Source organism: Glycine max, chromosome 13, assembly GCF_000004515.6.
Source record: "Glycine max cultivar Williams 82 chromosome 13, Glycine_max_v4.0, whole genome shotgun sequence".
In the NCBI taxonomy this organism is placed as follows: Eukaryota; Viridiplantae; Streptophyta; class Magnoliopsida; order Fabales; family Fabaceae; genus Glycine; species Glycine max.
Window position 1 is genome coordinate 20776081 of NC_038249.2, and position 16792 is coordinate 20792872.

Here is a 16792-nt window from a genome sequence, read left to right on the forward strand (position 1 = left end):
CATAAGCCTCTTACATCCATCAGTTTTCTCAGGCTCAAATGTTGGAAATCTCCACAAAAGGGCTATCACTTATTGGACATCTATTAAATATTTACATAGAAATTCAATATATTGGGCTACTGGACGCAAACACAGCCCAATGGATCCTAAATTTTCATGTTATTTTGCCCAAATTGAAAAATGACTAAAACGAATTAGATGGACCAATACAAATAAAATCAGAAGATATATATAAAAAAAGGGTGAAGAAAATTAAAGAGAAAAAAATGTACAGAAGATATGTTTATTTCATTTATATAAGCTATACATATTAATGAAAGATAGCGAGAGAAAATGAGAAACTATAATTCTATAAATTTTCATAGTATGAGGAAAAAAAATAATGCATTGACAATGTAAATAAAACAGTTTTATATTATTATTAATCACAAATTTTCTTTCGGTCATATATAATATGTTAAATTTATTGACTTTTATAATAATTACTTTAAAAGTTATTCACAATTATTTATGATTATTTATGATTATTTGTAAGGTGATTTTTTTTACATTAATAATACATAATTATTAAACTCTTATATTGTTATCTCAAGATTTATCAAAGGAAACTAATCATATTATATCTATATTAGGAGAAATCAGATCAAATCTAATAAGCGTTGATTTTTTTTTTCACTTGCAAAGTGAAGTTGAACCAAACATAATTTTAGAAAAAAATTAAAAGCTAAAATAGATTTTAATAAAGAAAAAGACAAAAACAGAAAGTATACTTTAATAAATAAAAAAACCAAAGTATATGTAGTTCAGTAGTTGCTTATACTAAGCTCTTGTTGACTGAATTAATATTAGAACAAGAAAATATAGTCACCTTATTTAGTCCAATTTGAGACTTGAGAGACCAAAGAGTGAATCTGTCTTCTCCACCCAACCAGTCGCTGATTAGTCAAGGCATGTTAATGATGCAGTTAATCAGAACTAAATAAAATTAATTGGACATTAATTAGGGAGTGTGTTAACCAAACGATCATTATTGTAAATTAGGTATTCCCCGGGTGCAATCCCCTAACCTTAAAAATCCTATATGACTATGAGCGATAAAGTTTGTATGTCGATAATACTAGTAGTAGTAGATACGGTATTCCCAAACGGTAAATTAGTCAAATAAGATTTGGGTCATGACCCATTTGACCTCTCATGCCTCTTTCAATATTTTTGTACCTTTACGTATGGTATATGAAATCGTAATGTCTGATTACACTGTAAACTTTAACTAATAGATTACTTGAATTGTTGAATATATATATATACATATATAGCTCACATATCCTAGAGTCTAATTAGATTATTGTCACTGAGAGTGGAAAAAGATTATTAAATAAAGGCTTCAAAATTTTGGTGGTTTCGAATTCGTCGGTTTGGGGTCTAGTGTCATTATAAAAAAAACTTTGGCCCTCCAATTCTAATTTATTTATATGAAAACTAATCTTTAGAGTTTTCACTCCAACAAAGCGATACCTAACTTAACTGAATTTTGCATATTATAAGTTTGAAATGCGTATCATTGTCCATTCCACAGTCCCCTGTCACGGGAAGCACATTAATTATTTTCTTAATCGTGCTTCCTTTCCACGGTCTTCTGGCGTAGTTTATGACTTTATGGTTATTACTACATGTTTTTTATGTACGTCGGATGAAGAATCCGTTTCTTTTTCCTTGTCTCCTGCTACTTTAGCAGCAGCAGGTCTACTCGTGTTTAATGGAAAAGTGACTTTGGATTTCCTTGAGTTAGGTATCCAACTGTTGCGGAACATGTTCTTTATTCCTAGGAAATTTTATTAAGAGACAACTGGGTCAACGAGAAAGAAACCAAGCCAGCACATTTGCTGAACTTCACAATGAGCTCTGACTCACATGGTACTTTGGTGTTGTTGGTGAAGTTATAAGGTGCCTTTGCTGGTTGAAGGGAGAAGAGAAAAAAAAAGGAGGAAGAGATTGTAGGTTCGAACATTTCCACTAACAACTAACATTTGTCATTGAGGTTTGATATATTTTTTTTTTTTGTGTTCTCCTGAGATCCGTATTTTTTTTGTGTTCTCTTGAGATCCCTGTATGATCACAAAAAAAAAATGTAATTTATTTATTTACAATCATGGTTCATATATAATCAAACTAATTCAGATGTTATGACCTATACAGAATACACCAATTAACTAATAAAATTTTGGAGACATAACTTTCTGCACGTGTTAGGGGGTGGAGAAGAAATCCGTTGCTACCACCTCATATTGAGCTGGTTTCTCTAGAATTGCGGTTTGCAGTGGAAATTGCAGTCACAATAACTGCATATGAGGCTTGACACTATGTGCCTGTGTAGACTTTCTTTCTATTTCATTTTCATCTAATAAATTTTGGAGAGATCAAAGAAAAATATAGGGAAACTAAGTCGAGTCCTCCACTTGTATTATTATTAATTTCATCCATTTTCACAACAGGCTTAATAAAAAAGATCAAGTTGAAGGAGGGAGCTTATTGACCTACTTGTGGCAATATACTCAGAGCTGCTAGCCGTATTTTGCCATAACTTGTTAGCTGCTGTAGTCAACCTCACCTAGTAGCACAAGACTATTGTTGTTGTTGTTATTGTGGCAAGTTCTTAGTATAAATTAATCACGTTATCTCTATTCAATTTTCTACACATCGAAACCATGAAACATATTGAAAAAAATTTACAAAAATAGATTGATACTTCCTCTAGACTCATATAAACAAAAATAACTACTTTCACACTGATTAAGAAAGTTCATTAAAATCATTTAATTTTACTAATCTCAAGTAAAAACAAGGTTATATATGAGTCCAGATGGAGTATAATACAAACTCAAAGAACAATTAAGTGGAAGAATTGCATGAAAAGTAGAGATGAACAAGGAACACCTGCTTGCTTATCAATACGAGACGACCTAATCTTTAGCCTCTTTCTCCTAGTTTTGGGAAGATACTCAGGCCTTCACCCCAAATCCAAACACATTCCCAGATCCTTTTTGGCATATACATGTATGTATACTATATACAAGCTCTAGTCCACTAGGAAACTGGAGCAGAGGCATTTTTGGCAATAAGCTCTTTAGGTCCACAATCCATCAGAAGCAAAGGAATATGGTGTTGATGGATTCGATTCAATTAACCACCTCTGGCCAGCCATGTTGTTGAACTACCCGGGAACAAGTAACCCATTTTATGTTATCAGCTGGTTTCTCATTGGCTGCTTCAATCTGTTCCAATGTTTCAAGAACTTCTTTCATTGATGGCCTGACTTTGGGGTCTGCTTGGATGCATTTGAGAGCGAGTTGAGCTAATTGTAAAGCTAAGTTGGTTGGATACTTGCCTTCCAAATTTGCATCCATATTGCTTCTTATTTTCCCTCTATTTAGTAGATTTGATTTGAGCCAATCCAGCAAGGAAAATTGCTTACAAAGGTGAATTATATCGAATATTTTCTTCCCAGTCAGCAGCACCTCTATCAAAACAATTCCAAATCCATACACATCACTTTTCACGTACAAACGACCTACACAATATATAGACTTGAGAGAATTCAGTATCTTGTCACGTTTCCACAAGAGCTTCATGAAAGGTGAAGATTAAATTTGTTTATATTACCTGTTGCCGTGTACTCACGTGTCCTATTCCCATAACTAGTGTTGTTACGTGAGTCTGATCAGACCAAGTAATAATAGATTTGGCTAAACTTATCCCTGATACATTGTTACACCAAGACAAGCTTTGTCATGTAAGGTAACAAAATGATGCTATGATGCTCAACTTATAAATCTGAATTGACAGGATCAAACATTTCATGGTAATACCAAGGAGAGTTTTCTATTGTACCCTTGACCCAAAGATTGAATGCAAATTCGGGTTGACTTCGGTGCTTGCCTAGTTGAATTGTTTCAAAAATTGATTAGATGAAATGATTATGCACTTGAGCTAGCAAGTAGCAACCAAAGCAACAAAGAGAACCATAAGGCCAAAACATGTTCTCTCTTCTCCCTTGAAAATATTTGATTTCATATGCATGCATGGCAGATAACACTTGTGCATAAAGCGTTCGTTTCTCTAATTCTATGGATGAAATAAGGAAAACTGTTGTTGTTGACATGTTGATTTACCAAATTGATTGTTGGGGTTGGGCATGGAGGTGGTGAATGTTGATTTTCTGATTACAATTCTCAGCATGGACGCAAATATTAAATAAGAGGATTTAAATCCCTACCCACTTGTATCATCATTGTCATCTAAAAAATTTAATAAATGGTAACCTTAGATTTGATTTTTGCCAAATTATTTTACGTTCATGAACTTCTTGACAACATGCTATGATTTGTCTTTATGGTAAAGCTGATGTTTGGATTTATTCACCATCATCATTGTTGGGCCCATTAAAGAAGATATTATACTACAGTTTTCTAAATTAAAATATTTGGTATCAATATTATAAAATAATGAAAAAATAAATGAAGAGGTCACACACAAGATGCAAACTGGGTAGTTAAAATGGAAGAAAAAAAAAGCTTTGAGGGTTATTTTTGGAACAAAATACCTATCCAGCTCCAAGGGAAGTTTTATTTTATAGCTATACACCTAGTTAAAATGGAGAAACGTATTTAAGGGTTATTTTTTAACACAAAATACATACCAAGCTGAAAGGGAAGTTTTATTTTATAGCCATGCAACTAGTTATACTTTATTTTAGTGAATGTTGGGCCTTAAAGAGATAACGTGAGAAAAAAAAAAGTAGTAGTAGGAAATGAGAAAGTTGAAATGAATATGTAACCACACAAGAAAGGACAGGATATAGAATGACTGTATATAAGGATATTGTTGTGGCACCATCGAGAAGATCACTGGGAATCTATTAAGATGGATTGAACATGTGCAAATAAGATCGTTGAAGATACTAGTGAAGAAAAAAAAGATCACATGACTTTTAGTCTTGTGAAAAGGATAGAGAGAGAAATCAAGAAGAACACGAGAGGAAATTATCAAAAAGGATTCCATAGTAAATGATATGTATGAGAATTTGGTTTTTGACAGAGTCCAACAACATTATAATAATCTATGTAGTCCACCTCGTCTAGCAGAACAAGACTATTGTTGTTGTTGTTGTTGTTATGAAAGCAGGTTGAGTATAAATTGGACACATTATTTTTATTGAACTTTATACACATCTAAACCATGTAAGAAATTGAAATAGTTAGATAAAGAACAACTATTCAAAATTCATAGATTGATACAGTACAAACTCCCAAGAACAATTAAGTGGTAGTTTTTAATGGAAAAGTAGAGATGACCAAGGAGCAACTGGTTGCTTATCAATACCAGGGGACGGCCTAGTTTGAAGTCTCTTTCTCATAGTTTACGGGTGCACATAATGCTAAAAGTCACAGGCTCACTCTTAGGCAGATACCCTCAGGCCTTTACTCCAAAGTCAAATGCATTCCCTGATCCTTTTTACCATATGTGTATGTTATACTATACAAGCTCAACTCCACTAGGCCACTGGAGAAGAGGCACCTTCAGCAATAAGCTATTCAAAGGAATATGGTGTTGAAGTGATCAATTCAATTAACCACCTTCTGGCCGGCCATGTTGTTGAACTACCCGGGAAAGATTAACCCGTTTTCTGTTATGAGTGTTATCAGCTGGTTTCTCATTAGCTGCTTCAATATGTTCCAATGTTTCAACAACTTCTTTCATTGATGGCCTGACTTTGGGCTCTGCTTGGATGCATTTAAGAGCAAGTTGAGCTAACTGTAAAGCTAAGTTGGATGGATACTTACCTTCCAACTTTGCATCCATAGTGCTTCTTATTTTCCCTCTATTTAGAAGATTTGATTTGAGCCAATCACTCAAGGACGTTTGCTCACACAGGAACATTATACCACTGATCCTCTTGCCAGTCAGCACCTCCAACAAAACAATTCCAAATCCATACACGTCACTTTTTACGTACAAATGACCTACACAATTGATATGAGATGATTTAGCGTCTCGTCGCGCGTTTCCACAACAGGTTTATTAAGTAAATATGTTGACATTACCAGTAAAAATGTACTCGGGAGCAGCATAGCCATGCGTTCCCACAACCTGTGTCGTAACGTGAGTTTGATCAGGAGAATTGACAGATCTGGCTAAGCCAAAGTCTGATAACTTAGCCGTATATGTCTGTTACAAAGCAAAAATTAGAAAGAATTTTTTCTTGCATTACCCAGATCTTCAATAACATGCATGCTCCAAGTTTGAGAAATGAATTTTGTCTTTCACTTTTCAAGACGAGCAAAATGTGATCATGGGATATTCAATGCCCGAACCATAAAATGAACCTTACCGTGTCAAGTAATATATTTGAGGGTTTAAAATCTCTATATATAATTTTTTCCTCCAAGGAGTGTAGGAAATTCAGTCCCCTTGCTGCTCCAATCATAACCTTTAGCCTTGTGTCCCAAGAAAGTGGCCGAACATTTGCTCCTCCTGCAGAAGCAAAATCATGTGCATAGATCAGTGAAAATGATTAATCAATTTCCCCGAATTGTTACACATACTGGCTGCATCTCTTCTTACTTCCAAATAGGTGGTTATCCAAGCTGCCACGATGCATAAATTCATACACCAGGAAAAGTTCACTATTCTCTCGCCCAAATCCCAACAACTTAACAAGATTGGGGTGAGAAAGCCTTCCTAAGAAATTCACCTCTGACTGCACAAAAGAGAGCATCAGTATAAATATTAAATAGAAGCCACATACCAATAAAAGGTGTGATCCTAATTTTGATGTGTTATTAATTCCAATACCTGCCATTCTGCAATTCCTTGGCTGCTTCCAGAATTCAATTTCTTGATGGCAATAGTCAACCCCTCTCCTCTTTTCTTTGCTGCTCTATCCTCAATCAAGCCCTTGAATACTGTACCAAAGCCCCCCTTTCCTAGCACAGTCTCAGCTCTGAAATTTTTGGTGGCTGCCTTCAATTCGGCCAGTGTAAATGCTCTCAAGTCTGCAACATCCAAGATCTGCCCATGAGGAAACTCCTCTTCATCTCTCACTCGAGAGGCTTGGCTAGTCTCAGAGCCCCAAAGGGATGTGCTAGTATTATTTCCTGTTGAGTAGTTATTACTACTACTTGGCCCAAAGAACCTGCTGATTCCTCCAGAGTGGCTGCTACGCCCAAGAGAAGTAGAATTGCCATTCTGTATTAATCTTGTGTTGCTGAGACCAGCAGAAAACTGAATACTCCCTGATACATTGTAACAAGAAGACAAAATTTGTCATGAAAAGTAACAAATGATGCTAAGATGCAAAAGTTTTAAATCTTGAATGGATCAAACATTTCATGATGAACTCTTGCTAATACCAGGGAGTTTCTTCTATGTTGTAATTGGGGATAGATTGGATGCAAATTCAGGTTGACTTCTCTGCTTGACTTGTTGAATTGTCTTTAAAATTGATGAAATGATTATGCACTTATGCTAGGAACCAAAGCTATTAACGAGAAAACCATCAAGAACAGAGGTTGCGTTTGAATAAATTTCTTCATAACTACCTGTGAGAGAAGAAAATAGGGAAGTAAAATAAAATAAACTTTTCCCATAGGCTAAAATTAGCTTATGCATAAGTTAAAATCAACTTTCTGTAGAAGCTTTTGTCACTTAGCTTCTCCAAAAAACTGATCTTGACTTCAAAAGCTAATTTTAGTTCATGAGATAATCTTATTTCATTTTTCTTATCCTACAAGTGTAAATGAAGAAGCTTATTCAAACGGGGACAAAACACACCTTTCTTCTTCCTTGAAAATATTTGATTTCATATGCATAACACTGATAACAGTAACACATAACATCTGAGCATGAAGCTTTTCTATAATTCTATGGATGAAATAAGGAAAGTGTCGTTGACATGTTGGTTTACCTGATTGATTGTTGGGGTTGGGGGCAGTATTGGAGTTGCGGTGATCGCCTGGAGAACCTGATTGATGACTCCAACAATTCCCCATTATGTTGTTTCTGCTGTTTTACCTCAGCAGAAAAGCAGAGAAAAATGCTGAGAGGTGAATCTGACTTGGTTTTATAGTGACAGTGAAAAGAGTACAAAATATTATCTTTGAAGATAATGGCTGTACGTAAGTACTTGTATGTGTTGGAAACAAAGGAACCTTCCAAGAATTCTCCAAGAAAATACAATGATAATCATGTTTTGGCGTTGACCAATGGCATCGGTAGCGTGTTGATTGCAATTCTCAGCATGGCCAAAAATATTAAACAGGAGAATTTAACAATAATCGCAAAAGCTATATAGTTGTAGAAAAGACTTGTTGTGGCATGTAGTTGACTTTTGAGTAAATTTTAATAAAAAAAAATTGAAAAGAAAAGAAAGTAAAAGTGTGTACAAAAGACTTGTTGTGGCATGTAGTTGAATAGAAATTAATTTTAGCAAACAAAAAGGTATTTGACTTGCAATACATCTTACCTTACGGCAGTTTGGTTCAATTTGTCAAACAGGTTTGCCGTGATTACTTTTGTTTTTTTTTTTCTTCTTCTTTTATTAAGGCATCACTCTTCTAGATAAACTGAATTCCAATTATCTGCTATCAGCAATCAATCAATTATGCCTTATGAGTATTTTTTCTTTTGGTAGTTTCAATATATTTTCTAACAAATCTTAAAAATCTTTTCGATATTTTTAAAAAAGGTATTAAGTAAGAAATTATATATAGTTAGTGTCTTAAAAATTTAGAAAGCATTCAGTACTTTCTATATTTAATAAATAAAGGAACTAGTTGAAAACTATTGTGAAAAATTTTAAGTTATTCATCAATCTTAGCGACAAAAGTCAACAAAACATATATAGACAATCAATTAAACAACATGTGGGTTCAGTGATAATCAGTTAAACATGTCGACAAACTTTAGACGTTAATTAACTACATTTATTTAACTGAATTAAAACACTTGGATCCAAAAGACATTTGGTGGAGCGGTCAAGTATACTTAAATATACATCACATAAATAATTTTAAATTTTTATCATAACATTGATTAAAGTTTAAAAGTTATTTGATAAAGCGTGAAAATTTCTAATAGTAATTTAAAATATTAAATAAATTAGGCTCATACTTCCAATCAAGTGTATCACATAATTCACATTCTCACTAATCTTACTTAATATTGCCGTTAAAAAAACTGATTATGTATTCACTTCCATTGTACAAGTAAATTCATACTCAAAAAGTTTTTACAAATTTCCTTTTTCTCGGCGCAATTTTTCTGTCTCCAAACTCTTACTTCTTAAATAATTCTATATAAAATCATGAGGGGAGGGGCAAGGGCCATGGTTGCCACCTTTGAGTTGTTAATGAAACTGGATTCAATTTTTATTGCACAAATATTTTTCTCTGGTAAATAATATGTAATTGTATTATTAACTTCCATTGAAAATGTCAAACATTTGAATCTTAAAGTTAGCTTCCCTCCTTCTTAAGTTTAACCCTTTTAATAAAAATCTTTAATTGAAGAGATATTTGTCATAAATTTATTTTCTGAGTCCATAATGAAGCGATATTTTACGTACTATTTTTAAAACAGATTCTTATCTTAATATGAAGTGAAGATACATATCTATAACAAGTGTTGTAGTTATTAACTTATTATTCTCAAGGTTCAAGTGCTATATTGTAAATAAAAAAGTATCCATCAGGTCGAATTTGTAAGGAAAAACTGTTAAAGATTGAGAAAAAAAGTTATATTGGAAGTTATTTATTTTACCCGGTGAAACGTGAACTACACTATGTGACACGGATTAGAAGAATAACCATGACAAACACACATGTCATCACAAACATCACAAGCCATGTTAAGCAAGAAGTCTTTGAACTCTCCGAGTATATTGCCGTTGCTCGCACATTGGCACGACCGGTGCTTGCCAAGCTATGCTCAATAGCCTTTTCGGTAGAATCAAGTATCTGCAACCCACCCACAATCAATTCATTAGGTTAACACCCCGTCATTCTAACTCCCAAATGTGAGATACTTGTCAACAAGGTTATGGCTTATACAAAGAATAAATCTAACGACCATGCAAAGGTTATATGGAATGGTGCATCTATATTATAACTCACTCCTATCAAGATCACCATAGAGGAAATATACTTTTATTAATAAAACTTCATTGGGGATAAAAGAGGATTTGCTTGTAAGAAACTTTTTCCTTGATGAGAACAGTATTGACTACCACACCACTGTCACAACTCACAAGGTATTAACACTCCCATTCCTTCACTCTCACCATGCTAAAATAAGATACATTTAGCATCACCATCTCATACAACCGTTTAGCAGTTAGACAAGCAGGATTGAATGAAAATATGAGTTTCGAGACCTTTTCAGTGTTTTGCAGGGACTGGCTCATCATGAGACTACTCTCTTTGAGTTGTTTTGCCAACACTACCATCTCATCAGTCAAATTATCTTGAAGCATTCTAAATTAAAAAAATTGAACAAAATAAAACAACTGAGTGATCAATGAAAACACAGTGATACACACAATAAATGCAAAGTATATACTCCCTTTTGATCTCAAATATAAGAAAAAAGAAATGACTCACGCTAACTAAGAAAGTTAGTTAACCACATTCAATTGCATCAATCTCAATTAAAAAATAATTTTTTTTTCCAAATTATCCTTCATTGGAACTTAGTATAAGGAATAAAAATGAGTCATTGGAACTAAAACCTCAATTAAATGAGGTAAAATTAGATGAATTTTTTTTTATATTTGATAGCAAGAAAAAAATGTTTTTTTTCTTCTTATATTTGAGATTGGAGGGAGTAGAGAGTAAATGTAAACAAATATAAAAATTATTGATCTAATACATTTGCACCCATAACCTAATAGAAATTATTGGTATCATAATGTTAGTGATTCAGAAACATCCTGAGGACTAATCAATGAAGACCAAATAAACTCTCAAATATACATGATCCTAATAGTCCACCATATTAAGCTAGTAAGAAATGGTAACCGGTAAGTCTAACAATATATCAACGATTGACCTTAATTCATCAGTGCTTATCCTGAAGAAAAATATACTTTGCTGTTCTAGAGAAATTGACATATAAACTTGTATGTAGCCTGTAGTTTATGGACTCTTCATCAAAGCAGTACTGAATCCATTGACCCACCATTACATGAACTTTAAATAACAACTCAAGTAAACAGTACCTGTGCTTTTCAATGTGTGCATGTGCTGCAGCATCCAGTTTAACAGGTGATATATGATCAGTCTCAGCAGGCTTGTGTGCTCTTTCTTCCGTACTTGAGGCAGGTCTGTCCACTGAATCAGATGAGCAACAGTAAAACAGCCTACAAAATACACAAAGTAGTAAGAAAGGCTAACTAAAGCTTACACAGGCCTTCTTCTCAGTCCAGAAGAAAGGAGTATCTGCTTTGTTTCCTCTATTTCAGAAGAGTTTTCTTCAACAGAATTCCTTTCGAAGTCCTTCTTGGGTACTGGTGGGTCACTCTGGGTTAAAAATTGTGGTTAAATGATTGTGCCTATTTGGCCAAAACTAAAAATACATGAAAAAGAATAAACCAAAACGGAGCAAATTTTACAATTTCATGATGCATTCCAACAGAATCACAAAAATTTAAGCCATCAAATGTTTATATTTTATATGCACTTTTCACATGCTAGTGAACATATAATAACCCACTAGATGAGACTTTGGATAGTTTGCATGATGTCTTAGGTTAAAATCTCATTACTGTCATTGTATACCAAAAACTATAGTGAATGTATCGTTTAGTCAGGAACTGTAAAGATCTTTTTCACATTTAAACATCTCTCCAAGATACATTAATTCATAAATACATACCACATGATTAACCAATTTGGAAGCAATGGCTTCAATCTTCTCTGAATAATCATTCAACACAGCCTTTGAAATCCTGCATAACGAGAGCAGATCATATATACACACAAATGAAGGCACATACATTCAGTAGAGAAACACATAAGAAGTAGGAGCAATACAACAACTTTAATTTATAAGTTATAAAGGAGAAGATATGGACTATATCTTGGGAGAGGTAGAAGATGAAAAAATAATAATGTCAGTTTACTTCAAAGAAATATAATATAATCATTTCTATAAATCCTAGATATTATCAAAGAATTACAAGGCAGGAAAGTAAAGCTTATGTTCAATGTGAGTAATGTTTTCAAGAGAACTCAGGGTGAATAATAACATAAGTGTCCATTCTTATATTCCATAGTCTGCTGGATCTATTTGTATTGTTTGAATATAAGGATAATTAATGTGGTAGCACTCCTATTATGTTATGTATGTTTTTGGCCTGAGACTATACTAATGTTCTATACTAGTTCTTCACCTAGAATATTGCCCAAAATAAAAGCATTAGATTATTATTTTATATTATGACATCACGCTTCTCCCTTTTTTCTTTCCATTTGATTCCTAAATTTCAATAAGTATTAATTTCTAACATGCAACTGTTCAAACCCAAAACAATGCCCCATTCATAAAGAAAATCCCACCCCACTTAATAGTTGCAGATCTTGATTTAAAAAAATGGAATGGCCATATGATGTTTTGATCATATTTAGGGTAAAGCATGTCTAATTTTTTCTTTTACATATTTCTATCTATGGAACTTTTAAACTTTTGGGGCAACCACCTATGATGATCCACCCCTGCCACTTAAGCTATATATTAAAATTATGGGAAGATTTCCAAGAATTAAAATTAACTGATGATTGTGTTGTGATTTATAAACACTGAAGTTATATGTAGTTTCACTTGTAATTCCATGACACCTATGTGTATCAGATGGTAAATAAAGAGACACACAATACCTTGGTAAGCCTTCCGGTGCCCTTTCCTCAGCCAATTGTTCCAATTGTTCACGCAAAGTAGCAACATACTGCACAATCCCAAATCAACAAATGATTAGGTTTGTGTTTTTCAGAGTTAACAAATGACTAAATTAACTCTAAAATAAGAAGATTATAGACATAACCCTATTAACTCCAAAATAAAAAGTCAAGACTTATCTTCAGACTTACATGCACAAGTTTTGCCTGGTTTTGCTGCTGAGGAGCAGCTGCAAGCAACCTCTTCAAGTTTACTTCTGTTTTACTGATTCCCATACCTACAGTGTTCATTAATTATACAAATTATCCATAAACCAAACATCACCAGGCAAAGAACCAGAGGAAATTAAGTATCAAACGGAAAAAAAATAATATATATATATATATATATATATATCAGTAAAGCTTATCTTGTCAAGCTACCCAAATTATAAACAAAAATCAAACACCCTAAATATCAATGAAACTAGTTCAACAAGTTTAATTTGACATCCATAAATTCTAAAAAATAAGACAAGTTTCAATGAAAACATAATTTCGCAACAGTAAAAAAAATGCAATTATTATTTGATAAATTGCATTAATAATGAGTATAGAGTTGCAAATTCGTTCAAAAAAATACTTTGCAGGAACAGTGATGCTTTCCTTGTTATGGTGGCTGGATGCTGTGTGCAGGATCAAAAGAAAAAATACCTCTTTTCATAATTTTGAAACAAACCGAATGTAAACCTTAGGAACTCTTCAGGACCATTCACATAAGTCATATAGTCATCCATTCTTAGAAATGAAATGAGTACCTTCTGATTCGTGCCTGAAGCAATAAAACTTGTAATGCTCTAACAGATGGAACCAGAACCAATAACCACCAGAACGACGGCGGCCTTGTGGCTAGCGCGACAACCAGCGGCGGCGGCGGCGGCGGACGGACCTCCAGTGGGAGGCGCGATGGTGCAGCGGCGGAGGTGCTTCCTTGTGCGACGGTGGCGGGAGACGACCGAGCTTCGTCGGCAGCGGCAGTGAGTAGGGACTCTTAATGTGGTTTCTCTATTTCAGACTTTAAGTTTGAGATCTCGTGATTTCGTGCATGAGCCTGCATTTCTTTTCATTTTTTTTTGGTATTTTTTTCAATTTTCAATAACTAACTTTAGAAAAAAAAAAGCAAAAACACAAAGGTGATTGAACCGGACCGGATTCAATAACCGGACCGGACACGTTACCGGAGTCTCACTACATTGATGATATGACCAATCCAATTGCTGGCTCCAACCCATTTTTAAGTGCATATTTAGTTTCGTGTTGAGATTGTTGCGCCATGCACATACAAATAAAATGAAAATAAAAGTAAAGTTTTTAATTATTTTACAAAAATACTTTTCTCTCAAAAAAAATTTTCCACCAAAAAATGCAAACAATCATGTTTGATCTGATCGGATTTGATCAAATTTGTTGAATTAATTTAGTTTGACCTGACTTGACCATATATATATAAAGTTTTTATAACATGTTAAGTTATTAATATATTTTTATCAAATTTATTTATTATTATTTAATAATTTTTGTATTTAATCTTAAAAAATAAGAATATTTTTTAATAATTTAAGAATAATATTTAATAAAATAATTATATAATATTTGTATTTTTATCTTGACTATAAATTTAAGTTTGAAGTATAAAAAATATTAATTGATCACATTAGTTATATTATACATATACCAGATCAATTGAATTTAGAAGTGATTCACTAGTTATATTATACATACACCGGATTAATTGAATTTAGAAGTGATTCATTAGTTTAGTCTCTGATTCAATGACTCATTGTCTCAAACTTACTTATTTTCATACTATTACTTTTATAATTATAAGACATTATTAAATATCTTTCAAACAAAGGAGATTAATATAATATATAAGAAATATTAGTATTTTTTATGTTTTAAAAAATAATTCATCATAAATTTCACTACTTATCCGATAAACATAATGTGATTATGATCGTCCCTAATAAATATCTTGGACCTTTACCACACCACAATATTGACAGGTGTGCACAGAGAGGTGCAACTTTAATAGGAAGCAAAGCAGAATTCAATCAACACACGCAGCTCGCTCTCATTTATGTCATCAATTGCCGAAAACCTTAGCTAAATCTGAATAATCAATCAATCAATTGAAGAAAAGAGAGAGAGAAAATGTACGTGGATCACGCGTTTTCGATTTCAGATGAGGACATAATGATGGATGCAGCGTACACGGTGAGCAACAAGGCACCCATGAAGGAGATCGCCCTCGCCGTTTCCCTTCTCGTCTTTGGAACCCTAGCTATCATTATCGGCTCCCTCATGGCCTACAATCACGTCGGCGGCGACACCACTCACGGTAACCACATTATTAACATCCCTTTTCAGAATTCCTGCTACTATTTATAATTATTATTTTAATGATGGATAGGTCTGTTCTTTGCGATACTGGGAACACTCTTGTTCATTCCGGGTTTCTACTATACGCGCTTTGCCTATTGTGCTTACAAGGGATACAAAGACTTCTCTTTCTCTAACATACCTCCCGTATAGCCTATGCTCAACTACCACCTTTATTTATGTATAGAACATCCTTTTTTTTTTTTTTTATTTTGCCTCACAAGTGACAACTAATGTATATTTGATATTGCTTGCATTGCTCTAAACTGGTATAGTATATTTATTACTGCTAAGATTTTGTTTTCTTTTCTTCTATAGAATCAATCTTCTTGCTCTGAAATCTTTTCTCTCTGTTTTCATTACTTGAATTTACTTTATAAGATCCCCTTATGAGGATTAATGATATTTGCAGAGTTTGGTGAGTTATGAAAGTTGTATCAGTAGGTTTAAAATCTCAAAGGAGTGCACATGACCCATATAGTCGAAGACAGGTTCTTGAATTTTAGTCTATACTTACCATATCATTGCGGATTGCATACTACCCTCTCCTCCTCCCTTTCCTTTTCTTTTCCCTCTTGTTTCTGCATTCTGTGGACAACAGGTATCAAAATTATTTCAAATTATCTCTCACTTGTAGGAGCATTAAAAGTTTGAAATTGGGTCTGAATTCCCTTTGATATAGAAGGGTGTGATTGGAAGCTGTGTATGCCTCCTGTCTACTAAGTACATATGCAACGTTTTAAATTATGGTCATGGTTGTGGTTTCGTTGAAATCTTTGATGTTTTGGGAAATTCTGAACAAATGAGACTTATGTGGCAACGATTGCGGTTGGAATAACTCCAAAAACCTTGGTATCACGGCTGAAACAACAGTTGTTCACTTCTGGTTAAACAAAGGCTATTTGCATTCCGCCATTTTTTGGGAACGGATTTTATTTAATTTATATGTTGAATGAATAGAACTGTATGACTGCAGATAACAACAGCCAATGTATGGGATCTTCAGATTCCTTCTGAAGACTGGTTAGAGAAAGTTTCTTTCTGAAGACTGGTTGTGGTTTAAGTAGTGTATCAAATTCAAATATTCAATGCAAAGAAATTTTTGTGATGATAATGCTAGTAATAAAACATATTGTCATTAATTCACTTATAATTAAACCACAAATGATACGCTTGGCTTTGTGGATGATACATATATATGAGATTTTGATCCTCGATCTGCAGTTTTTAGTGGAACTGCAATCCAATTCTTTCAATTTATTTTATTATATGATAAATTAATATTTAAAATTATCGTTTTAATTTTAATCGTGCATTTTCTTTTGATATTGTTGACGATCCGGATCAATATTTATGGTTTTCAGTAGTGTGCTAGACAAGAAAATGAGAAAATCATGGTTAGAATTGTGGAAGGCTAATGAATG

General features: G+C 33.5%; 3 protein-coding genes across 5 annotated transcripts; 1 reads left to right on the forward strand and 2 right to left on the reverse strand.

Annotated features, from left to right (window-relative positions):
• Positions 1-5259: 5259 nt before the first annotated feature.
• On the reverse strand, positions 5260-8301 carry LOC100813304 (probable serine/threonine-protein kinase PIX13). Of its 2 annotated transcripts, none has more exons than XM_003543682.4 (6): positions 7964-8301; positions 6853-7292; positions 6622-6757; positions 6389-6531; positions 6102-6225; positions 5260-6020 (listed from the first exon to the last, which is right to left on the reverse strand). In XM_003543682.4, the coding sequence occupies exons 1-6, from the start codon at positions 8046-8048 to the stop codon at positions 5626-5628; spliced, it is 1323 nt and encodes a 440-aa protein (XP_003543730.1). In that variant the 5' UTR covers positions 8049-8301; the 3' UTR covers positions 5260-5625. The 2 variants fall into 2 exon arrangements, with proteins under 2 accessions (XP_003543730.1, XP_006593499.1); XM_006593436.4 differs by having other exon boundaries at positions 6102-6147; positions 7964-8291.
• Positions 8302-9778: 1477 nt separating this feature from the next.
• On the reverse strand, positions 9779-14202 carry LOC100812755 (uncharacterized). The gene is made up of 8 exons (XM_003542240.5): positions 13745-14202; positions 13140-13225; positions 12930-12997; positions 11929-12001; positions 11458-11573; positions 11273-11377; positions 10430-10529; positions 9779-10013 (listed from the first exon to the last, which is right to left on the reverse strand). Exons 2-8 carry the CDS (start codon positions 13221-13223, stop codon positions 9837-9839), a joined length of 723 nt encoding a protein of 240 aa, XP_003542288.1. The 5' UTR covers positions 13224-13225; positions 13745-14202; the 3' UTR covers positions 9779-9836.
• A 780-nt stretch (positions 14203-14982) lies between these two features.
• On the forward strand, positions 14983-16479 carry LOC100812766 (transmembrane protein 230). Of its 2 annotated transcripts, XR_005887808.1 has the most exons (3): positions 14983-15327; positions 15400-15859; positions 16006-16479. XR_005887808.1 is itself a non-coding variant. In XM_006593435.3 (2 exons), exons 1-2 carry the CDS (start codon positions 15141-15143, stop codon positions 15519-15521), a joined length of 309 nt encoding a protein of 102 aa, XP_006593498.1. In that variant the 5' UTR covers positions 14983-15140; the 3' UTR covers positions 15522-16479. The 2 variants fall into 2 exon arrangements, 1 of the variants encoding a protein (XP_006593498.1); XM_006593435.3 differs by having other exon boundaries at positions 15400-16479.
• Positions 16480-16792: the final 313 nt, after the last annotated feature.

Coding starts and splice junctions, on each gene's coding strand:
- LOC100812766 (XM_006593435.3), top strand. CDS start 15,141: ATGTACGTGGATCACGCGTTTTCGATTTCAGATGAGGACATAATGATG. Junction 15,328..15,399: donor CGGCGGCGACACCACTCACG/GTAACCACATTA, acceptor AATGATGGATAG/GTCTGTTCTTTGCGATACTG.
- LOC100812755 (XM_003542240.5), bottom strand. CDS start 13,223: ATGGGAATCAGTAAAACAGAAGTAAACTTGAAGAGGTTGCTTGCAGCT. Junction 12,998..13,139: donor ACCAGGCAAAACTTGTGCAT/GTAAGTCTGAAG, acceptor GGGATTGTGCAG/TATGTTGCTACTTTGCGTGA. Junction 10,530..11,272: donor GCACACATTGAAAAGCACAG/GTACTGTTTACT, acceptor TTTTTAATTTAG/AATGCTTCAAGATAATTTGA.
- LOC100813304 (XM_003543682.4), bottom strand. CDS start 8,048: ATGGGGAATTGTTGGAGTCATCAATCAGGTTCTCCAGGCGATCACCGC. Junction 7,293..7,963: donor CAACCCCAACAATCAATCAG/GTAAACCAACAT, acceptor ACAATGTATCAG/GGAGTATTCAGTTTTCTGCT. Junction 6,021..6,101: donor TCCCGAGTACATTTTTACTG/GTAATGTCAACA, acceptor TCAATTGTGTAG/GTCATTTGTACGTAAAAAGT.